Source organism: Chelon labrosus (genome assembly GCF_963514085.1).
Source record: "Chelon labrosus genome assembly, chromosome: 13".
Taxonomy (NCBI): Eukaryota; Metazoa; Chordata; class Actinopteri; order Mugiliformes; family Mugilidae; genus Chelon; species Chelon labrosus.
The window spans coordinates 19,300,973-19,325,958 of record NC_140346.1 but is presented as its reverse complement, the minus strand read 5'-3'; the positions used below and the strand labels follow the sequence as shown (position 1 = coordinate 19,325,958).

Here is a 24,986-nt window from a genome sequence, read left to right as displayed (position 1 = left end):
ATCCATCAAACACACATGGGAGGCTTACCTGTGAAGAGTAAGAAGAGTTACTTGACACATATACAGAGGAGATGGAAAGAAAGTTAAAGCAGGCAGTGACAGTGAATATAAAAATAAATGAATAAAGATATATGAGTTATATTATATAAGTTATGAGCAGTGCCATAAAGGAATCTTTTTGGGGGCAGTGCATGGGAAGCCAAAGGGAAACTGCAAAATTACAAAATGAACACAGACAGCCAAATGCACAAGCTTCTTCCTGTGAGACTGCAGTGTGTCGCTGCGGCTCGAACACAAAGTGGGAAGACGCATATGGCGCTGAACTAGAAATACTTTGCATCAAAACTAACAAGCAACACAAATCACTATTACGTTAGTTATTCTCGCCGGGGGACGATATCAAACACCCCAAGTGTGTTTGGCACAACAATAGATGCCGGAGGACATGCATCACCAACAATAACTGGCGGCGTGGGCAACGATCCACATTCGTGTTTGCCAAAAAAAAAGAAAAAAAAGAAATAAAGAAATGCGCCGTCCAGTTACCACAGTCATGGCTGCTAACGGAGTGATGCTCTCCGAGGCGCGTGTCAGCTGCCAGATAGCCAAGTTGAGCAGGAGGTCTGGGTTATTGTTCATTCCCTCCGCTGCAAATGTGATGGACTGAAGCCAGTGATAAGCTTGGTGGTTGGAACTGCGGTAGCTGAGGCGCAGAAAAATAAGTGCAGAAATAAGAAATCGAGATATAAGTTGACTAGAGTTCAAGAAAAGAAAAAGAAAACAGGAAGATTTCACCTTCTCACCTTCAAATTCCAGTTCAGTCTGTGGAGCCTCTCCTGCATGAAGCTAGAACAAGCCAGCAGAGGAGCAGAGGAGCAATGTACTAATAGCATCTGGAAGATAGGAGTGCATCAAAGGAAACCAAGTTGGGAGTATTTTAGCATTGATCCAAAGTGATGAAAATAGCAAGAGATTAAAATCATGCAAATGAATGTGCTCAGCTCCGCATCAGGAATGGATGCTCACAACGAGCAACAGGTAATTTTCTTGCTGCACCAAAGGGAACAAAGAGCACGATAATGCATCTGATACCAAGGAACCACAAAGGAGGAAAATTAGATTGTGGCTTAGCAGGAGGAGCAAAATTGTTATCAAAGGGGAAGAACACGGTGTACAATGGTGTGGAGTTAGCACAGTAATGGAGTAAATCTCTGCAGTGATAGCAGATGACGGATATTTTCTGTCTGACCTCCAGCACGGCGTGCCTCGGATCCCGCCGCGCAGATGCCCGGGCTATACATCGGCATGTGAGGGTGCTTGTGTAGATGCGCAATGAGCGGGGGGGGGGATAGATTAGAGAGGCCTCTTAACAACAAGAGGGGTTGGAGGGAGGGGGGGGAAAGGAGAGCTGTCATTTTCAGGACCCGACCCTGTCAGTTGCAAGTGTTCATCCAATTACGCCACGAGTGTCCTCTCTGTTTTTTTTTCCGCAGTCTCTTTCTTCCCGCGCTCTCTAGTTTGTAGACCACCTGAGCTCTCTCTCTCTCTCTCTCTCTCTCTCTCTCTCTCTCTCTCTCTCTCTCTCTCTCTCTCTATCCCCCTTCCTTGCGCTCCTCCATTTCATCCTTTCAATTTTTGGCTCTTAAGAGGTCTCCGGTAATTACTGTTCCCCTCCCTTCCTCTGCTCACCTCGCCGGCGACAGGCCTACCTCTGCGTGAACAAAGCCCAATCCGCATCCCAACACTCCCGAAGTTCCCTAATAGACATGTTATATCTAATGGGTGTATGTGTAGAAACAACCAGCTGGGATTTTAATGCTCATTGACCGGCAACCAGCAGGGACTCAAGAAAGTTACCTCTTTCTTGAATCCCTGCATATTACATATTTTTATAGCTTTATATTAATCTGCTTGTTAATTTGTCAGACTTGTTATCTATGGCCAGGTTAGCTGTTTTTTTTTTACAGTCATTGTTCACTTAGGTGATAGAGGTACAGTAGATAGGTGTGCATGTGAGTGTGAATGGTTGTCCGTCTCTCTGTGTTAGCCCTGCAATAGACTGGAGACCTGTCCAGGGTGTACCCCGCCTCTCGCCTGATGACAGCTGGGACCCCACGACCCACAGTCCAGTTGTAGAGTCGTATGGCCTGAGGAACAAACGACCTCCTCAACCTGTCAGTGGCAAAAATCTTTATCAAATAAATATCAATATGAATTTAAGACACCAGAGCTATACATGAATTTTCATCGGATGCTGTTTTTCTGAAATGTATTGACCTAGCTGAACACCCGGAGTTCCCTCCAGAGACCAGGTTGCCAGCCGCAGCTGCAGCACTTCCTCCTGGGGAATGCTGAAAGAGAAGCTCTGGGCCGTGCACAGCTGGGACCTGGTCCACAGAGAGAAGGAGGTGACAGCAATGGCATCACCTCCAAAAAGTTCCTGTCAGTAATATAAAGCTTTTTTTATATATATATATATAAAAATGTTGAGGAGACAGGCTAAACTTAGATGGGACCGGAGAAGGGCTAAGGATGGATTTAATTCCAAGTCCGCCAGATTTGTTCCACCCCGCCTTGCCGGATGCCAACGTCAACTGTTCGCAGCATGGAGCCTGGCGTTGCACCCATCACAACAAAAAGATTAGCGCAGAGAGAGGTGCCGTGTCCAAGAGAGGTAAGCGATTCCCGTTCCATCCAGAAGACTAAGACATAAGATGACGCAGAGTTGTTCGCAGTAAATCCTTCCGCACCCTTCCCAAATGCATCGTTATTGTTTCTATATTTGTCTCTTTACTTTGCAGATCCAAAAGCTTCATCCCACAAATTATTCCCCGTCCTGCTGGTGGTGGGGTGGATTGTCGGCTGCCTGGCAGTTGTCTACTTTGTCTTCATTTTTGCTTGGGTACATGTCATCTTATGTGACCTTACACTGTGCATTATTCTCACATATTCTAACTGTTGGATGAATTATAAAACTGAACTTCAACACCCGCGCCTTCCTTGCATTTGGTGGTGACTTCACGCTTCACCTCGCCTCAACATTAGATCAAAATGACATTGTACAGTACCGTGCAAAGAAATACTTAAGAGGAACGCTATCAAATGCTACTCAGAGTTCAAATCTGACCGTGTGTTTGTTACACTAATGGATTCTGATTTTCTTTCTTTGGCAGAAAAAGGGTACGTGAAGAAGAAATTGAAATCATCACGCAAATTAAGCTTTCTTTCCAGGGGACACGGGGGAGAGAAGATCATCTCTACGTCCTGATATCAAATTTCTGTTAGAAACTTACTGTCAGCTTTTTTGGCAGACATGTGTGCAATAGATAAATGCTTAATATATAAAATTGAGCAATAAATTTATATGGCTCTTGGCCATGTTCCAGCGGTGACGATGTTAAGCCGAGAACAAAGTTTCTGTGGCTGTGAGCTATGAATAATTGTCTGCAGTGTTATATTAATCAAATAAACATAGTTCTGCAATTTCCTCATGATTCTTTCCCCGTGCAATTTTCTTTTGGGGTGCATGATCTAATCTTCTTGAATTATAGCAATTTTAGGCATCATGGATTGTAATCCATTAACTCAACCATTAAGTGGATGTCCTAATGAGAGCACCCAGCTGTTTCTATGAACATATCAGATGTGAGCCATTTCGGTGTTTGCATATTCAAGCCGCTGAACACTTAGCAGCGCTCTTCAGAGATAAAGTACTGCAAAAAAGAAAGAAAGAAAGAAAGAAAAAAATACATATGTATGACTAAGAGATCGACAGCGTAATGAAAGTGTGCACTTGTATTACTCAAGTTGTGAGGACCCACCTCCCTTTAAAGGACAAAAAAGCAAGCCACAATAAAAGGAAATCATTACATGAGTTTGAGGATGAACACTGGGTTTGTGTTTAGGGGAAATAAAAGGGGAGACATTACCGAACACCGTTTTACAGCCTTGCTTGATTCACTACTTAAATTAAAAACAAAAATCCATATTTATTTCGTATTGCCTGATGTGCAGCACCTTGGTTCAGCCTGAAAACTGTCAGTGTTAGCTCTGCTCTTGCGAGAGCGCCACCCCTCGTCTTCTTGGCATTGTAAAGTCACCGGCTGTAACTGTAATCCTATTTGGTATGAACCAAATTAAGTACTAAAAAGAATCCTCGTTCTTGGCTGGAAATGGCAGCGCCCGAAACACGTCCGAGCCCGAATCCGACCCCGGAGTACGAGAGTGATCAGGGTGGACATCTGCAGCAGCAAAGATTACAGCAGGACCTTCTCCGTTTGGCATCACCAACTGTTCTCTGTGTGATGCAGAACATTAAACTACATTAAATCCCTACAATTCTATTCAAGCTGGCTAGGGGAAATAAAGGGACTTGCATGATTCAAAACTGAAATAAAAAAAAAAGAAAATCCACTCTTAGACTAGACAGTTTTGCAAAAATGTGTACATTGATTGACCCAGACGTGTAACGCGTCACACAAAAAAAGGAAACTCCAGAGCAAAGTATTCAGAGCAGTCTGGAGCTTGAGGGTCTGGCTCTCAGATATCACTTTCACGTATGTTTGTCTCGTTATTTGAATCTCTGGCATCGTAACACTGTATACTGCTGCATATGAAAAAAGCGTAATCGGTCCCCTTACATTTCATCATACAGTTTGGGCACGGCGTAAGCTAAGGTAATGACAATTGCTATGATGGCAGCGCAACAGTTTATGCGTCTGTATTCTTGTCACATAGTTGAGCATCAAATATATTGGTGGTTAGGATTAGAAATGCCATCGCCGAGCTTACCGCAAGTCTGTTTTTTTAATTTCTTATTTTAAGTGGTACCGCACACTCAAAAAAAATGTAATAACAATGGAAAGAAATATATGTGTGGCGTGCTGCGCTTTCTTAAACACTTTTAGCTGCCGTGTTTAAACAGCCCAGCCGGAGTTTTTAATCATAACTAGTGCACCTGAAGTGTTTGTTGAGTGTTTATGCACATTGCTCAAATTGAGATTAAAGCTGAATTAAGCACAGAACGTTTCCGCCCGCATTAGGATCCCAGCTCGGAGCAGTCAAACAACTCCTGTTTGCCCCTCGTGCCAGCTCAACCGTTGACATTACAGCTGAGTCTCAAATCCTATAATAGTAGCGCTGTCAGCTTTAAAGGGCATTTGGGAGTCTGCATTTAATAACGGGGAATTAGATTGTCTGGTCGTTACTGCAGGTTGTGGCACATCCACTTTCCAGTAAGCAAGAGGTGTAAGCCTCATAATCCCGCGCGGGGCCAAATGAGCCTGCGCGTTTGGTGTCAGGTTCAGCATGTGCACCAGATGCAAAAAATCGCTCCGACAGGGTAATGAGGTTGAGATGGAAACTTTCCGCACCGCAGCATCCCGACAGGGTCTGCAGAAACACGTGTGAATGAATCGGCGACCGCTTCCACACACACGCACCCCATGGAAAATGTCGCGCTGAAACACACATGCAACGTAACGATTCTGCAGCATCAGGTTGTTTGTAGCTGGTAGAATAACGGTGTTTTATGCACCAATAACAGCGAGCTCCAGTTTGGCGTCATTACAGGTACACCACATGGCGCTGCGTAATAAGATGTCTTCCAGGTGTGGTGCATTAACACTACATTAACTCTGTCTGCTGTTTATATTGGATGTTTGTTGCCATTCTGCCTCAAGTTGTTTGGTGAAAATATGGAACCTGCCTGATTATGACCCCACAGATGTTCTAACAAAGAAAAGGTGCACGTTAAAGCTTTGTGAGCACTGGAATGCATCAACAACATCATAAAAATTGCCAGTAATGCTTACATGACTACAGCATATTAAGTAGCTTTATGTTTTAAGTTAACGCTACTTGTGTTTGTAGACTTTGGCCCTGGCGTCACCTGGCCTAAGGCAGGTTGTCTGAAAGCCTGTTGTGGGCAAAGCCAGGTCCCCTTTGCATCTTGAGCTTGTTTTTGGGGGGATTGCAAAAGGGGGCCCTGCATGCAGAAAGGTGATGTTCTCGACTGACTCATGGGGAATTCATGTGTTTGTTGGAACAGTAGCTGTAGGGCAGATCCAGCTGTGGTTTAAAGAAGAAATCAATAAAAAAACAAACTCACATTCTGAAAGCAGCGATTGTAGTGATGCGTCTCGTTTTAGAGGCGATGCAAGCCAATGTTACGCAATGCAGTTGAAATACGTCAGCAAATTTGAGTGAAATTATTTAATTCCAGACCATTAAAAACTGAAGGAGAACGATGGCATGTCTCTTTTGAAGTTTACTTTAAAGCATTTGGCCATTTGTGCATCAGTATGTCAACAATGTGTAACATCCAGCCCACTGAGCTTGTTGGGCTTCATGGATGGATATTTGCCCAACAAGACCACTGAAATGGAAAGCAAAGTGACCTGCAGTAGAAAAGCCCTACAGAGGGACCTGTGACAGTAAGTTGTGATGCACAAGCTGAACCAACGAAGTGCCAGTCCTGACCTCGAAGCGGGTAACGGGAATTGCGTTTGTCCACGGTGTCACCGTGCTCCCTGAGATGTAACAGAAAGGAAACTGATCTTTCACTTATTTTCTGCCTCAGAGAAGATCAGTGGTTAGTGGTGGTAGCAGTGAAAATTGGATTTCTGGGGGGGGGCGTGGGGGAAAGGAGTTTCGGTACAATTATCATCTCTAAAATTGTGAGATTACAGGTGTAATATCTGGAATAAAAGTGATGTGATGTTTAATTTATTTATTTATTTATTTATTTGAGAGGGAGAGCAGTTGCTAACTATCGCAATTAGCACTAAAAGAATATGAGGAGCAAAAACAGCATGAATGGCTTTTTTTCCGGTATACACCGATCAGGCATAACATTACGACCACCTTTCTAAAACCGTTGTCTCATCAGAGAATGGACATGGGCCTTCTAAGGGTGTCCTGTGGTGTCTGGCAACAAGACGTTGTTATAGTGGGGGCCTTTGGGTCCTATGTGTTGAGGGGAGGGGCCTCTGTGGATCATCCCACAGATACTTGATCAGTTTGGGATCTAGTGAATTTGGAGGCCAGGTCAACACCTTGTGCTGTTTTTCATGTTGTTTTTTTTAGTTGTTCCTAAACTGTTTTTGTGTGTGTGCCTGTGTCAGGCTGCATCCTGCTGGGGATGGCTGCTGCCATCAAGGAGTGTCATTGCTATGGGGCAGGGGTGCCTGGTCTGGTCTAGGTGGGTGCTACATGTCTAAGTGACATCCACATGAATGCCAAAAGTTTCCCAGCAGAACACTGACTTGTCACAAGATGGTCAGTGATGTTAACTTAACTCCTGTCAGTGGTTTTAATGTTGTGGCTGATCGGTGTACATGTCAGTAGGAACACACGTCATTAGAGCAGGCTACAACATGTAGCTTTATGTGTGGATGAGAAATGAGATCCTGTTCAGAAAGTGACAGCAGCTATCTGACGGTAAAAAAAAAATAAATAAAATTATATATAATCCTTTAATAGTCCTCGGATCATTTCGTTTTTAACAAAGTAAACTAAACATGTCCACAGCAGGCTGAGCTGAAAAACACAGATATGCAAATCAACCACAGGAGGTCACTGTTTTACATTAATTATGGAGCTGGAGTTTCACCATTAAGATTTTTGGATTTTCAGAAGAGAAACATTATTGAGACAAATTTTCCAAAATGTTCCGTCATTACTCACGACTGAAATGTTTTTTATACTGAAGAGGCGTTTGATTTACGGTCCGTCTGTGAATGTTTATGCTTGAATTCCAGCATTTGTAATGTAAATGTTGAATGGTTCAGGCTCATGATATGTACCATTTGCAAATGGTTTATATTAAACGCGTAAAAGCTTAAGACGTGTAAAAAAATAAATTACATTTAAGTTTCCTTTTTGCTCCCTGAGCACGCACCGGGTAAATGCAATGTGTTTTTAAATTCAAGCAGTCAATTTATGCATTAAATCGAGAGCTTTAATAATAGTAACATTTTCAGATTCTTTCTTTGACATTAAAGCCTCGTCAATTAAAACTTTTTACAGAATATTGGTGGCCTTTAACAATGAGTGCACAGTAAGAGGGCACTCGGCAGAAAGAGCTCTTTTCGAATCAAGTGTGAAATAACACAATACCCACACTAATTATCATGCCTGAAAATTTTTCTCGCTTTTGATCCTAACGCATAATTTGTGTGTGCGTGTGTGTTGATCTACTGTTTGTAAGTGCTACGTTCGCTCGCATACCGTCGTATGTAGTTTAACGTGTTTTTTTTACGCACGGCCTCGAGCGCTACCACACACGGACAGGCATTCCAGAGGCTGCTTCTTTGCCCCCCGCCACCTTCAACACACACAAACACACACACACACATACCAGTGCACCCACTGTTAGGGTCACCCAAAGGGCGAATGAAAGAAAACTGAGTCGTTTTATGACCAGAGGGCACCACGGGAGGGAGCAGGCCGGGTCTGGCATGGGTGACTTTCTAACAACTGTCATCAAGTTTTAAGGTTTAAAAGCACCGCTCATGGGTTTCTCTACAGAGATATATCTGTTAAATGTAGTCAAGTGTCTTGTTTTGCTTAAGCTCAAAATCGGCCCCCACGCCCCCGTGCTCCATGTCACTTTGGGATAAATCTGTCTATAATGTTCTAAGTGCAAAACACTCTGTTCAGCCTCCCAGGAACATGCTGAGGTGTTGTAATGTTAGCTGTGATGTTAGCTAGCATAGCTGCTAATGACAGGGAGGGTGAGAGCACGAGGAAAGTGGGTGGTGTGAACTTTCAGTTATCTGCCAACGAGCTACCAGCCAGCGAGAGCAAAAGGGGAGGCTTGGCACTAAGCGAGTGATTGCACACTGACATTCAGATGAAAGAAAAAAAAAAAAAAGACAATACTTGAATGAGTCTGAGAGAGGTACAAACGTGCTCACGCGCAATTCGCGTGCTGAACTTTAGCTGTTAGAATACTTGGGGGGGGGGGGGACTGTTGCAATAGTTGAAATAAAGCATAAAGAGCAAATTAACAAATGAAACAAACAGAAATCCAGTCTGTAGTTGTTTTTCAAAGCCAGCCCGTTTGACTCTGCCACAATGGTGACATTTTGTGGAATCCAGCAAAAACAACCCAAAAATGCCTTTGGTCTGCTCCGCCAATGAGAGGTATGTATTCACATTAGAGTTGTTTAGTCGAAACAATGGGGGTGCAAACCACGGATAGGCTAAAATTTATGCATTGCGGTGGGGAAAAAAAAAAAAAAAAAAACTTAAAAATGAAGAAATAAACTAAATAAAGGTCAAGATATTCCCAGCTTTACTTTTGTATATTTGCACAAGTGTGTGTTGGCCCTTGCCCCCTGCTGCACTCCCCCATCCCTCACGATATTTTTTGACACTTGGCTTCAAAGTGTGCACATATTTCTGGTGCTTCTCCTTGGCATGCCTGTCCTATACATCCTGTGCGTTATAATTCTCTTTGGCTCTGTCTTGTTTTCCTTCTTTTCAGTTCCCTGCGCATCCCTGACCGTTTGCCTCTCCAGTTTCAGCCAGGGTACGAGCCATCCCTGTGCCAGGAAATGTGCTTGCTTGGTTCATTGCAGCATGGGGTATATTTACCAGTAGGCCAGTAGCTTGGGAACGGCCATAAAGATATTGCACAATCATTTGTCTGCATTGTGTCTAACTTTTGAAAGACTTCATAGTTGGCTTCTAATTCTCCAATGCTTATAGGTCTAATTAGTGGAGAAAACATTTGAGCTACTAGGAACTTCGCCCCCTCTCTGTGGAAATTTCAAAATTAAAGTATGCCCCCTTATGGCTAACATACTCCTCAAAATGAAAATAATGTATGGATGGAACATGAGTGAGGGAATATATGTCTGAATCCATCTATAGGTTTACATTCTGTTAGAGCACTAGGGGTGAGAGGAAATATTCATAAGATATTTAAGATATTTAAATAAGTGATGTCCAAAAGCAGCGTGAGCATCAAGATACAATCCACACTCATCACAATACTGAGTTTAAGTCCCACCTGACATTATTATTTCTCATTTTTTTAGGCTTTCTGCCAAGGTTAACCGTCAACGCTTAAGAGCTAATTAACATCTCTTTGTATCAAACTCCATCTATATACGAAAACAACGCATACTCACACAACTTCACGCATTCCTTGTAAGTCAACAGTCACTTATAGATTATTATTTAAAGATTTATTTCGAAAGAAAAGAGAAAAAAAAGCGCCTCAAGACTGCAATCGGCCATTATTATAAAATATCTAAATACAGGCAACTGAGGTATATCTGTCTTTCTACAAGTGGAGTGAGAGTAAGTAAAGAAAGGAAGAAGAAAGGAAGAAAGAAAGAAGTAGGAACAACGTATAAAGACTGTACATGTGGGGTGTTGTTTTCACGTATTCAGTCTGTGGTCTGTAATGGTGCATCGCTCTCTGCACTAATTTCTACATAAAAGGCGAAAATAAAAATAAATCCACAATTAACAACCTTGAGTCACAGTCTCACAGTTACATATTAACACAGAAATAAAAAAGCGATACAAAACAGTGAATTTTGATTCAATGACGCTACACAATCACCTGCATTCAGAAAAATACACGCGGTTATGAAAAATCTGTTTGTTTTCAGAGTTAAAATCATATAAGATGAACCTACCGTTGAACGATTAACTGTTTGCTTTGTTTGTAAAAGAATGATTAGAAAAAATCATGTGATCAAATCAAGATCAAATTGAGAAATCGATGCTCCTTTCTTAAAGGGGTAGTTCAACATTTTCATGTACTAAACTTATTCACTGTCTTGTCAAGAGTTGAGAAGATTGATACCACTCTCATGTCATTTTAAACTAAAATACATTTGACTGTGTTTCTCGTTAAATCATCTCCATATTGAAATAATGCAAAAAAAAAAAAATGTCCTTCCCAAATCAGAACAACATCTTAGGAAGTTGGTTAAAAATGTTGGTGCACAACTCGCCGAATTGTTGCCGCCGTAAATGCCGAAACGCGGCAGACGTAAGACTCTAACCCAAACCGTCACTTGCAAAATGCATGGTATTTGAAATTAATTGTGTCATCATTGACCGGATCCGTTTACTTTCCTTTCTGTTATCACAGAAATGCTGGAAACAACATTTGTGGACACGTAATTCATTAAGACAAAAAAGTGAATTCTCTTGCCCCTGTTCGGTTACCAGGTGACTAGAGTATGTTTACTGGTGCCATCAAACGGAGTTGCGTTTATCGTGTTCAAGGGAAAAGTCGATAGGCCTCTTGTTTTTAGCATTCTTGTAATAGTTCACGTTTGCTGACATTTCCAGAAATGGCAGAAGTGGGTGGCAAGTTAATATATTGTGATTTAGTCATAGCCTTACATATTTTTCTTGATAACTTTCTAATACGTCTGAGGAAAATGTCAATATATTCTACTTCCTTGTGCTTTTATTATGTTTTGCTGCACTAAAGTCACCTGGTTGCTAGCTTGCTAAACTGTTAGCCTCTGGGGTTTCTCGACGCCAACGGTTGCCTGGCAGCAGTGTTCTCTCAACATAAGGCTAGCAATCCGTGTAAACCAGTTTCGGCATGTTTGACATTATGTTTTATACTCTGTAATTTATATTAGTTAAATATATGAGTTGTGACGTGGTCATTGCTGTTTTAACCTCTTTTGCTAAGCTAAGCTAATTGACAGCGGGCTAGCATGCAGACATGGGAGTGATGCCGATTTCCTCATCTGATTCTGAAAAAGAAAGCAAACGAGCGTGTGGAAAAAGTCAAACTACTTCTTTAATGAAACATTGTCTTAACCTTTGCTCTCCCGTGAATACACAAACACACACTCACACACGGCGACACGACTGTAAGGCATTACCAATTTGCTTGACAAAAACAGCAGGCAGTGATACAAAATGACTTACAAAGACTTGGAAAACACACGGAGACATACATCCGCACTGAGACACACGGGAGGCTCAGAGAACACGAGGAAAGGGTCTGGTGTCTGTCGATTGTCATCTCAGTGATTCATGACCAGCTGTCATCTTAAAGGCAAAAAACTTCATTTTGGTTTATTATCTTCATTCTGCTAACGAACAGCAGCCAGCTGTCAACTGCAGCGAGATCATCAACATTAAATATAGAACAGTACTGTGTAATATGCGATCACGGTTAAATACTTAACTGGTCTATTCAACAAAATAGGTTCAGATTTTCTGTGATAATTTATCTAATCTAGATTTATGTATAAACAAGGAGTACATTTCGAGTACATTGTAGAGTATGTCAGCATGTAGATGAAGGCTGAAACCACCTGAGGTTTCATGAGAGCCATACAGCTCAGTCCCACATACAGTACAGTGGTTCAGCCCTGTTACATGTATACCAGTGTGAGTGGGTGTGTGGTGTATTCATACACCAGTGGGTTGAGCACATTTGTCTGCCTGCCCCCCTCTCTTGCCAACTGCTTGCACAGTATTTTGACCGAAAGACACTCACATACGCACTCACAGATACACATTGGCGGACTCATAAATGACAAGTAAAAACAAGATGAGCGGAAATAAAAACACGAGGAGTGATTGAATCCAGTGAGGAGGAGAGTAATCAGGCTGATTGAGTGAACTACAGTATCAGAGTCGGAGGGACAGTGCTCCGTCCGCCTGTGAGGGCACAGTCTACGGCTGTCCTGGGATGAAGTGCATACTGCAGTGTCAGTCCGCCAGCCGTGGTCCATCCAGTAAAGAGGACGAGGGAAGCTTCCATTTCCCCATAGCCCCCCCTTGAGTGCTCCAACAGTCAGAGGGGAGAGGTACTGTAGGGAGACGGGGGACGACCCATCCCAGAGATCTGTGGATCACCACACGCGGCAGACGTTGTCGGGGACCATGTAGCTGCTTTTGTTGCAGTTGAACGCTTTGGCAAATTCTGGGAAATTCTGAAGGGAGCCCAGCACCCTGTGAAACACGGAGGAAAAAGAAGATTGATGGCTGGCGTTTGAAGGCGCTATATTGTGGCTTGAAATCATTTTGTCGAGGCTTTAAGAAGTTAGCTACCGCTCTAATTTGTTTTCTGCTCTTTGCCCCCAAGCGCATGGCTGACTGATGTAAAGAAAGCACTGTTGGTTTCGCGTTACCTGAATTTCCCCGGACTGTGAACATCCACTTTAATGGAATTAACAGCTTGCTCTGGTCGGTGCGTTCCACACCACACCTAAAAAAAAATAAAAATACAAGGATGTATTGCGTTATAAATAAATATTCGTCCCAGTATATTCTGCTATTTACAATTTATTCATCTTCCACAATCATCAGATTCGGCGCTCAACCCAATAATCCAACCGTCCATCAAGTCATTCAACCATCTGTCCATCAAACAACCAATCAGTTACCTGAGCAAAGTTAAGGAAGAAGAGTTGATCGTGGGAAAGGTCAATGCCAGGCAGTGGTGGCTCTTCTCCGTGCTCCATCACATAGTCCTTATACGCCTAAAGGAATGGCACAAGCTTATCTCACAATCTTGTCTCATGGAGCATTACAAAAATGATTATAAAGACAACCAATAAGGTAATGGCTGAATGAATGCGCTCCTAGTACCACTAAATATAGCAATAAACCAAAGATGTTATATTTTCTGAGACTACTGCCTGCCAGCTCTTTACAAAAAAGTCTAATTCCCTTAATGTTCACCTTTGATTTCCAGCTTGAAACGTCCCTTAAAGTATGTTGTGCGTCTGTAGCGAGATCTTGTTAATTATTAAATAAATCCAGTCTGCACTTGATCCCCAAAGAGCAAAACGACTGTAAACGCGCCTTTTCTCTGTTGACCCCCCCAGTCAACGTTGGCAGAGTCAGCAGCGACATCATGTCCTTTATTGCTGTGTTTACGGCGGCTAATGAGACACTCAGTGACCTGGCAAAACGACTTGTCTGCGAATGTTAGCAAAGCAGGTGACAGTAACTACAGACTGAATCCCCTCCTGTCTCGTCTGTAAACCTCTTAAACAGGCTTTCCTCCTTTGTTTTCGGGCTCATTACCTGATACGCCTGTCGAATCCCTCCGTTGTCAGCAATATTCTCCCCGAGGGTGTTGTTACCATTTAACTAGAAGGGGGATATAAGGACAGAGAACACAACGACTGGCAGGGAAAAAAGGACAAGGGAAACAAATATCTTTCCTGTATTTCAGCAAATCATAGAGATATCACTCTTTGGGATATAAGGAATCATTTCCCCCGGGGATAAGAGAAGCGTCGAACAAAGGAGCAGGACAGCGGTGGAGAGACAAAGAGGGGGAGAGGGATAGACATGTCAACACGAAATATTAAAGACACCTGAAGCAGAGAGGAGATGCAGAACTGGAGGGAAGGGGTGGGGAGGGTAGAAATATGACAGACAGATAGGCTGATAAAGAAGAAAGCAAATAAATTAGATAAAGCGAGGCGCGTGATAATAAAGATAGAAAACGCTGCAGGGAAAACTGATCGAATCTTTTTAAAATGAGAAAACAAGCAGGGAACTTACGTGCAGTCCATTGGCCAGGTCCCAGGAGAAATTGCCGTACTGATCGACAATGCACTTCGACAGCTCCAGGAACCTCTGAGTGGAGTCCGGCGTCCACCAGTCCTTCAGGTCGCCGTCCTTGTCATAGTTACGGCCTGAAAGAAAAAGAGGTCAGGTTCGAGTTGGATAAGATTTGAACGCAGTGTTTAAAACGCTGCTGTTGATAGTTGCATATTCCTGTTTCATTTGTATTCCTGAGTGGACATCATTATAAAAGAGTACTGGCATTTTTGAAGTGGAACACAATAACCTCGTTTTTTTTTTTTTTTTTTCTTCCTGAAGTGGTACCAGGTACAAGAGAAACATTTCTATCCAAATACCAGCGCAATCTGCCAAAATTGCTCCCAGGAGGAAGAGAGAGCAAAAGCGTTGCAAGTCATACCGTTGTCATCAAAGCCGTGCGTGATCTCGTGACCGATTACCATGCCAATGCCGCCGTAGTTGAGAGATTTAGGCTGGCCCTTGCTGAAGAAAGGGGGCTGAAGGATGCCGGCTGGGAACACTGGGCGCCGGGGAAAGAGAGAAAACAAAGCAATCTAAATCTTTTTCTCTTTCTTTCTTTATTACTCGATGCGTCCTGCAGCCTCGCATGTCAAATACCTATTTGGTTTTTGCTGGATGAGTAGAAGGCGTTGACAACAGCGGCTCCGGTTACCCACCTGGAGAAAGATGAGGACGGTGGAATTAAAGTGGCGGTACAGCAAGGAGCGCAGCATAATTCACACTTGATGAGATGTATAAAAATTAACCTGCAGTTATTAATAAGCGGGCTAATATTAGCATCCCTGCTGTGGGAGGCTGAACTCTATATGTGAGTGGGAGTTTGTGTGGGAGAAAGTGAATGCACCGTGCTCGGTATGAGACAGATAATGGGTCACACCAAGCATAAATGAAAAAAAAAAAACTTAATATTACTGATGTAACGTTGCAGCTTTAAATTTACTCCACATAAGCTGGTTAATTCTCCCCCCACGGGAAATCTTACTCCTCTTTGTTGACTTTGACTCGGAGTTTCCGCAGGCGTTTCTTCTGCACATACTCCAGGTTCTGTAGGATGTTTTCAAAGTACTCCTCTGCACTGTAGCTCAGCTAACACCAACACACAGCCAGAGAAACGGGAGGATTAGACGCGATGAGAGCTATCAACGCCCGGTCATATATTCCCCCGGCGAAGCTCATAAAGGCCAAGAATTCGCCGGGATGTTTTCACAGAACTGATGTGCGGCCGCAGTGAACCCACGCCGTGTTCTGTTCCATTAATCCAAGCAAAGAAGCAAAGCATGCATGGCTGGATCTCTAACGAAACTCACGTCTTTGTACTCGTTGTTAAGGTATTTGTCATCCATGATGTTGTCAGAATAGCCGATCCGCTCCCGAATGGCTCGGGCCTGCACAAAAGCAGATCAAATTCAGTCAGGCAGCCCGAAAGAATGGAAGACAATACATATAACACATTATGATAATTGTGATTTCACATGCATTACCTTCTCCTCGGCTGCTTTCTTGGTCTCTGCATCCATCCAGGTCAGGTCGTTGAGGTTGCTAATGAACACTTCCCGAATGTCTTTAATCATCTCCTCCATCTGAAACCCATCCCAACAAACACACACACACACTTTAAAGACACTAAGCGACAACAGCCAGAGATATGTCACAGATAAAATATAACCGAAAACCCTCATCTGTGAGTCAGTACATAGTCTCTTCCGTGTGGGTTTTTCTTCCAATGTCTGCAGACAATGGAGCGTACAAAACAATATTGCAACATCGTGTGCAAGGAAGCCATAAAAAATCACTTCCCTGAATTAGGCCTCGTCATTACATAGTCACATATCAACGCCGAACCACTTAGGGTGACACGCTCGCCGCGTAGGAGGAAGGAGGCGTTGGTGTAATAATAATATCAGTGAGGTTATTGTGACATCAGCTTTCTCTGTGTATTAATAAAAATCGAGTGAGGTAATGGCAACCAGAAATGCATCATCTTTAGAGACTCCTCCCGTTGTATCAAACACCTCCACTGTAAATATCTGCTGTTCCGACTGCAAGCGCACAAATGCATTATTAATAGTGCTGCCTATTTACATATTTTAAAAATTTACATTCGCTTATGAAAGCATTCAGCAGTTTTGGGGTTGGAGTTTCAGTAAACTGAAATAACCTTGAGCCTTTTAAGTCGAAATCATGGAAGAGGCACTTAAAGGATTTAACTACACATTACAACAAAATAACCTGCGTTGTTCTTGTTAAGCACGTTAATGTGCGCAGCTGAGCAAATATTATCGATGTCAGCATTCAGTTCTTCATATAACACATTCGCAGAGGTATAGTAGTTTCGAGATGATAAAATTTTGTGGGTTTTTTACGGAAATTCCCACGACGAGGTGCTCCAAAATCCACATCTGAATCTAAATTTTCAGTGGGAACCTGTGGCGTAAGTGTAAGAACTCATTCATCTTGAGTTACAGTATTTACAAGAGTGTTGCGGCATGCGCATAGACAGACTGACTGACGCCTCTGATGGGGCAATGTTGTGCAAAACCCGCTCTCTGTGCCACGGTCATCAGACATAAAAATGCCATTTTTTACTTCTTCTTTTTTTTCTTTTTTTTTTTTGCACACAAACAATGCAACAATAGAGTCGGAATAATTCACAAAAGAGTGAGCCATGAAAGCAAACCAGAAAGAAGAAAAGCTGACAATCGCAATGGCAGCGAAGGTCGCCCCTTCAGGCGCCTCTAACCACAGTTGTGCTCTGAGACCGCAGTGGGCGGACAAAGGCATCCCAGTGTGTCATCACATCAGCAGACCCGTCACTGGCGCGCTGCGTGGCCGCTCGGACACCACGCTGGCGGTGGCCGCAGCGAGGAAGCTTTTATCATACGTGAGATTGCGTTGTGTGCAGGCGTTACACTACATTCTGACCTGAATAAAACGAAAATTATGTTTTCAGTGAACATTTTCTTGATGAAACGGTTGCATTTCGTTTACCCAGGATCAAAGGATGCATGCACCAGTAAATGGACGGACAGAGGCCTGGGATGGTGACTGGATGGTGATTGGACGCTGAAACATGGCCCAGCAATTATCTGGGCTGAGATGTTATGTGTCTTTAGGGTCTCTGAAGCTGTGTGTCTTCACATCGGCAGACCCAACAATAGCACACTGCATGACCACTCGGACAACACACTTTGCTTTGCCACTAACCCGGTAGTTTTCGCTTTATTTTATTTCTGCGCAAGATTGTTAATTAGCTGCATTTTGGCCATCCATATTTGCAGCTCGCAAAAAGAAAAGTCTACAGTGGGATAAAGACTTATTTTCCAACTTTTTTTGTTTGCCAATTAATGCAGTACCACACTGGGCATTTCATATGCATATGTATGGAGCCCTAGATGGCTGGTGATTGGACACTAAACTGAAACATGAGCTCTTGCTGATTACTGATCTGGGCTGGAATATCTCTTTATAGTTTCTACTGACCTTCAGCCAGAAATTAGTTGTTAATTGACCATTTCCAGTCACGGTATAAAATTATTCTTTTTCCCCTGGTGATAATCCGCTGCTTTAAAGTTTGATCTCATTTACTCAATCTCCAAATTTACCAACCAGAAAACATCAAGTTTCAATTTCTGTAAAATAAACTATTTCAAAATGCAAGTACGGTACTTCTGTCAATGCATTTAGTTACATTCCACAAGTTAACATGTCTGAAACATATCTCTGTGGCTTAAAGAAGACTGGTATGTGAAGAGCGAAGCATGTGTGCCAGCTGCGGGCGCAACACGGCGCGCGCACTAGTGCGGCCACGTATCTGAGGACAAGGGTGGTGATACGCACTTGGATGCTCAAATGAGCTGTGTCGTTTTTCACAAACACGGGGTCAGATGTGGGATCGGCGCGCCGGAGCGCTGGCCGGGGTCCAGGCGGTGACAGAGAATTACGATATTTCAGGCCCCCCCAGCATTACGACAGATGTGTACAGCCAGTCTGACTCACGGGGACGCGCGCAGTCACGTGCCGGAGCTGGCGCACACACAGTCACAAAGTTGAGATTTACAGTGTGGGTGGTGTGATCATGATAACAAGGACACCTTGTTCAGCTGCTTTCAGCGGACGTAGGCAAAAAATACAATATGGTGGGGGAGACACGAGGCGGCAGAAACACAAATAGGTCGGTGACGGAGACACTGTTTCAAGCTGTTTCGCTTTGGTGCTTTGCTCCAGCTCCATTAACTGATTGACAAGCATCTATGTCGACTTGCGGGCTCAGCCTACAACGGTATATAGGCTGTTTTTGTGTTCTGGTTTGTCTGCCACACCAACGTGCAGCAGCACCGTTGGGGGTACTTGCTATATGCTTTTTCATTCATTATTCATCCTTTTCAATAAATATTTATGCAAAAACTTTTACAGAGTCGTTGTGTCCATTATTATGCTCCTATTTGAGCCAGTTGTAACAAACACAGCGTGTTGTAGCGTATGCATGAATAACTGAATACATAAACTCCCACACTGTTTTTGAGATGCCTCGCAGATGAATGTTCCTGTGTTATCACTTCCAAACGCCAATAAACAAGCATTACAACGGGTCCAACAGAGGATATCTGTTATAGCCGTTTACGCTTCCCTAGAATCTAAACCGATACCATCCGCCACGCACTGACCAGTTCTTTGCTCTTTTCGGAGAAGGCCTCCTGCACGTAGAGCCGCCCTACGGCGTTGTCCATGTTGTTGTTGACATAAAGCGCACACTGTCGCCACACGGCCGCCTCCGATGTTGTGCCAGACAGAGCCTGCAGGGAAAATAACGGGGCACAGATCAATTAGAGATGCGAGATAATGCAGTCAGCATATTGGTTAAAGAGGCTCGTGGTGATTCTTTATTTGCACCGCGCTTATATGCTGCAATTACATTTAGGAGGATAAGAAGGGCAGTGGGGAAATGATTAGATTAGGAAGACGATTTCATTTATAACCAGGGGCAAGGATATGATCAGAGCTGTGTGTGGACACCTAATGATTGTTAGAGCGTTTATACTTGTCAATAGAAAGGGTATTGCAACATAGGATAATTAGAACTAGTGACATCCGTGTTTAACCATGCGTATTTTTAAAATCACGGCATCTGAAAACCTGCTGTCATCCATCTTCATATACAGTTGGTGTCTACTTTGCAAATGTTAACATGCTAACACGTTAACGTAATGTATCACTAGCTGCTCCCATTTCAAGTTTCAATGGGAGCTGGTGATGTGAAGCTACATACTGACACCCAAGACATGTGTCTCGATGGGCCACAAATCTAAGCTGAGCTGGCTTCAGCTTGTTTTGCAGTTCATTTTAAAAAAGGATGACAATGTCGCTTGAGCAGCACCTGCCGCGGCAACGCAGAAGGCCGCACTCGTATACGCAAATCCACCTCTAAAGCTACCGGAGCCACTGTCGGGATCCCGGCTGCGTACCTTGCGGAAAGCTTTCCTGGTGTCTCTGTAAGCTCTGCTCAGGCCCACCACCATGTTCATGGCAAAACGCCACACCATGTAGTTCTGCAGATCCCTGACAGGAGAGAAAAAATAAACTTTTTTCACTTACACAAAAGCCACGGTGTATCAGTAACAGCTGACCTATTCACAACCTGATCCGCACACTCATATAAAGACACACCTCTTGGTGTATTTGGCCAAGATAAGGTTGAGTCTTCTGTAGTAGTTGGGGGAGTAGTTTATGACCTTCTCCGTATCAGGAACGCTGATGTTGACTGTGTCCATTATCTTGGCTGTGAAGTAACTCCAGTCAAATACCTTTAGGATTAAGAAAAAAACAAAAAAAGAAAAGCACAGACGAAGAGGAGAAAATGAGGAAACAAGGCAAAACAAACAAACAAACAAAAAAAATCTGTCAGACAAATGGTTCATTTTTTACCTGTGATTCAACCTCAAGGGTGAAGTTGGCGTTCAGGTCCCCCAGTTCCATCTTGTTATAAAGCAACACTGGGTTGTTACGGTCCTCTGGAGTATCTGTGGCCTTGGACAGAGTGGGACAGAGAAGCTGAATATCTAGAACGCCTACCTGCTTCCTGACGCACGAGTACAATTACAGTGCAGGTCCAGCGGTATCAAACATGCTCGGCATCCCGGGAGGCTTCGGGTCTGTAAATGTCAGAGCTCGAACGGAGTGACTTCCTCGTAAAAGCTAGCAGCCGAGTGGAGGGGAAGTGAAGCATGGCGGTAAGCAGAGCAGAGCCGAGCGGAGCGGAGCAGAGCGGAATGACAAAGGTGGAGTGGAAACCTGTTTGATGTCTGAGAAGTAGTTGGGTTGGGATCAGACTGGTTAACAGCTTGTTTTTAGACAGCAGCTGCTCAAGACTGGGGCCGCAGACGCACAGAGAGGAAAGAGGTTTGGGCAAACAAATGGATGACAAGGAGGTTGTCCTGCATGTAAAAGCCTTGTGATGTGTGAAGCAAAGCGACAGAAGCAAAAACATAAGCGCTACGCCATGCAACGCTACAGGGAAACAACGTCTTTTAAGAGACAAGAGGACGTTCTCAGATATGACAAACCATTCAGGCTTCTTCTGCTAGGAGAAGAAAGCATCAATGCTTACATTGGCGATGTCCCTCTCCAAGTCCATAACTCGCGTCACCTCCTCTCTAATGCGCGTCTCATTGATGTCCAGTCTTCGGTCAGTGCGGATCAGCTTAGCGAGGTCAATCATGAACTGCTCGTAGGCCCGACACGCCTGTCAAACACACACACACACACACACACTCGTTCATGATATATGTATCTCATCGGTTCGAATTTAGTCGGTGACTGAAACCGGAGGTGGCAGCGCGCACAGATCGGCCTGCCTCGAGCTGCGTGCAGTTAAGTACTGCTTTCTGCATATCAATCAACAGCTGATGGCGAACTGTAAAGTAAAACCAGAGCAGGCCGTGCGTGCTGCAGTCGCTCACATCTGGTCTGGATAGATACAACTAATTTATCTGTTTTGCCTCTTAGATTTTAACCACCACTTACTCGCATCAAAGCGGGCCTTTAATCGTCACATGCATGCTCGGTTTCAGGACCGATTTAGCGTACAAAAAAAAAAATAAAAATAAAAAATAACAAGCTAACCGACGCGCTGACGTTTCAGTTGTTGCCCTCGTCATTTGTTGAGCACCATGTTTCCCGAAACAACAAACCATCCAGGGGACATGGAACCCAGACTCGGTGGCACTGGCCCAAATGAACACATGGAGCTGGTTTCGTTGTGCATAATCGCAGAACAAGTGTGCGCATGTGAAGTTCAGCTCAAGCTTACCTCTGCGTAGGGACCAGTGCAGGCGTAGTAATCCCTGGACAAGAGGCCGAGGCTCGTCTGCTGGTCAAACTGGCAAAGAGAAGGAGACGATGATTCTGCATTAATTTACGTAAGCCAAAGGAATCATTTATGAAGAGGTGAGGGCCTTCAAAGCCACAGGTGCGCACGTACATGAATTATATGTGAGTTGGAGTCCCTGTCATCTGTGCCCACGAAGAAGTTGACCAAGAGCTGAGTTCCGTACTTCTCGTTCAGCTTGGCAATGACATCCTCCAGCTTCCATCTTCCCCCTGACGGGAAAGTGAAAAGGAACACATAAATGTCACAGAGCAAATGGCATCACGCTGTGTGGCAGCGGACAAAACAATCCCCTACCGTATGTGGTCTCCCAGTCGTCCACGGCTATGGGCCACTCGAACACGTCGGGCAGCATCTCGAGCAGAGGAGAGCCCCCTCTGAGCTCAATCAAACCTTGAAGCGGAGATACGAGCAGAAAACAAACAGCGGTGAGTTTTCGGCAGCGGAGGGTGCATTTCTTTTATATCAATCAGTACTCAGAAAAGTAATTAAGAAATGAGAAAAAACCTTGTCATTAGTCATGTAGCGTTGTTGTTTTTTTTTAAAAAAGCGTAATTAATCCGTGCGAGTGTGGGAACGTTTGAGGAGTTTATTGATGCGACTTATAAGCCGAAAAGCCTTTGACGCGAGCATTTATTCGTACCAAGTGATGCTGGGAGTGCGGCAGTAATTCTCGCTTAAACTAATGAGCCACACAAATTGTTATGACAGCTCTAATGAGACTTTGATGGCACGATAAACCGAACGAGAGATAACCTCAGATAACAGATAATAAAAGTGACACCGTGCACTTTAGGGCATTAGACGAGCCGAAAAGGAATGATCTGCGTTAGCGTCGTCTGCGTGCTGACTCACTCTCGTTGGTACAGGACTTGTAGAGGGTCTTAGCCTTGGTGAGAGCTGCAGCCTCCCCCTCCACGGTTTTTTCAAGGACACCTACAAATAGAGCAGAGAAAACAACCGTGAAGGGAAAGAAACAGTGGCAGAGATAAAAGAGGAATTGGTTTGTACCTGTGGTAATGCAGACTGAGAGAAAAGAGGGAAGAAAGAGCAGTGTGTGTAACCTCAGGTACAATGTAGAGGTTTTTATATATATATATATTTATTCATCTTTGCAGACTCAGAATAGACTCCAGCTGCCATCCAGATGCATTTAATCATTTTAAATTAAGGCATGTTCTCACTCCCCCTTGACAGAAAGTGGCAGCGAACATGAAATGATGGTTTCGGAAGCCTGGTAATGGTTGGAAACCAGTGGCAAAACAAAAAATAAATAAAAAAATGGGAGGAAAGAAAACATTTTATGAATTCATTGGAAGCGGGAAACATCTACTTCAAAGCTGTCCTCCTCAGTTTAATCGTAACCTTACCTGCAAAATCCACAACTGACTGCCACAATCTCGGGCGACATATGTTTTGAGGTCAGCGTTTAATGACAAAACTGAATATCCTTACGAGGGCGCATTAAAAGTTTGCAGGGAACGAACCTGCCTTTAATGTTGACTTTCCCTTCATGAACAGACTTCAGTCGGTTTTCATTATTCCGGCGTTTATGCAGCATTATATCGCTCGCCGAAAACGGGAAAAACCGAAAAGCATAACAACACCTAGCGCGCGCTTACACAATGTCAAAATGTTCCCCTGCACCGTGCGCGGCCCGGTCTTTACCTTGAGTGATTGGATAAATATTTAAACGCTAATTATTTACGAGCCGCCCCCGCAATTAATCTTTCTGTTTGGTTGACGGAGATTGTTTGGATCATTTGTTGCAGAGGTCAGCGCTGTCATGTAAACCACAAATTAGAGCGGCACTATGGAATGCCTTTTTTTTTTTTTTTTTTTCTTTTAGCCTCCATAAATTGGCTTCTCTGCACGCCGGCGGCAATCACGGCGAAGCTCGTGAGTTCAGGCCGCGTGTCAGAAAGAGGCGGAAAGAAATTCAAGCAGCAACGAAGCTGAAGGCGTGGCGGCGGAGGGCCGTGTGGAAACAAGAACGGCGTGCTCGCTTTTACAGCCCGCGTTCATTGCCTCTTCAACACCTGTTGTGCGCACGTGGACGCCGGTTAGCTCCGGCCCCGGGCTGGGTAGCGTTTCCAGGTGGACAGCTAATCAAAATGAGTGATAAGCGGTGTAAACTTGCTCCGCTGAGGGCAAGCGCAAAGGGGACCGAGTCTCTCTTCTTTTTGCTGCCTCGGGGCACAGAGTTGCACATTGTAGCCTCAACGTGCAACCATCCATCCAGGAACTGCTATCGCCGTTTAGCAGCGCCAAACACGAGGATGAGCTTAAACAAATTTCAACATTGTCAAGGTTTAATCGAAAACCCACGCAGCGATTTTAATGTTTGCAGGAAATGGCTGCGGCGAAGCCGAGCGTGTTGTCGTGGGAAGGCTGTTCCCTCGGCCCCGCGCGACCTCACACCCACTCAACAGGTATCTCAAAGTTAGTTAGTTCACTCCAGGTGAGGCTTTTTCATTCAGCGCCAAAGCCTGGCTGTCTTGACACGTTGCCACCGTCCAAATGGGTCTTTTTAAGACTCTGTGCAGTGGGATTTAATTTGGAGAAATGGCTTCTCCTGTCAGATATTGGGAGCTCACATCCCGACTAAGTCACTCCAGCAACACACAGTTCATAACAAAGAGCTATCTAATCGAGTGCCGTGGAAAATAAATCACTACGCGCGGCAAATATCTCATTTTGTAAAAAAAAAAGACATTATCAGCTGGCAGTTCATTCTCCGTGTAGTTTGTCTGTTTGTTTTTAAAAATGTAGATTTTTTTTTTAGGTTCGTCTTTTTTTTGTTAGTTTTTTGCTCCATCTCCCCCCGCAAAAAAGTAAATAAATCAAATAATATTAATAATAAAATACAGATCGTTACCTCTTCTAGGCTGTGCGGCTTTATTCATAAAACGTGTGGCTGTTTTTGTGCAGACCGTGTCATGAATAATGCATGATGTAAATCCCTTTTAAGTCTGCAATAGACTTCCTGTGCGTGCACAATGTACGCTAATGGCTGTGAATGGTATCGCTGTTGTTTATGACA

At 43.8% G+C, this 24,986-nt stretch overlaps 1 protein-coding gene across 2 annotated transcripts in view; it reads right to left on the bottom strand.

Moving 5' to 3' along the window:
* Positions 1–10,284: 10,284 nt before the first annotated feature.
* LOC311498446 (neprilysin-like) overlaps positions 10,285–24,986 on the bottom strand; it is a 31,422-nt gene continuing 16,720 nt past the window's right edge. For both annotated transcript variants that reach the window (XM_084559039.1, XM_084559040.1), the window contains exons 5-23: positions 22,799–22,879; positions 22,241–22,336; positions 22,037–22,155; positions 21,866–21,934; positions 21,164–21,298; positions 20,482–20,583; positions 20,224–20,360; positions 20,022–20,115; positions 19,224–19,352; positions 16,041–16,139; positions 15,867–15,944; positions 15,542–15,645; positions 15,157–15,215; positions 14,939–15,058; positions 14,518–14,651; positions 14,032–14,097; positions 13,386–13,481; positions 13,131–13,207; positions 10,285–12,951 (exon numbers count right to left, since the gene is read on the bottom strand). In XM_084559039.1, coding sequence (XP_084415165.1) covers positions 12,852–12,951; positions 13,131–13,207; positions 13,386–13,481; positions 14,032–14,097; positions 14,518–14,651; positions 14,939–15,058; positions 15,157–15,215; positions 15,542–15,645; positions 15,867–15,944; positions 16,041–16,139; positions 19,224–19,352; positions 20,022–20,115; positions 20,224–20,360; positions 20,482–20,583; positions 21,164–21,298; positions 21,866–21,934; positions 22,037–22,155; positions 22,241–22,336; positions 22,799–22,879 — 1,895 coding nt within the window. In that variant the 3' untranslated portion in view covers positions 10,285–12,851. The remainder of the gene's footprint in view (positions 12,952–13,130; positions 13,208–13,385; positions 13,482–14,031; positions 14,098–14,517; positions 14,652–14,938; positions 15,059–15,156; positions 15,216–15,541; positions 15,646–15,866; positions 15,945–16,040; positions 16,140–19,223; positions 19,353–20,021; positions 20,116–20,223; positions 20,361–20,481; positions 20,584–21,163; positions 21,299–21,865; positions 21,935–22,036; positions 22,156–22,240; positions 22,337–22,798; positions 22,880–24,986) is intronic.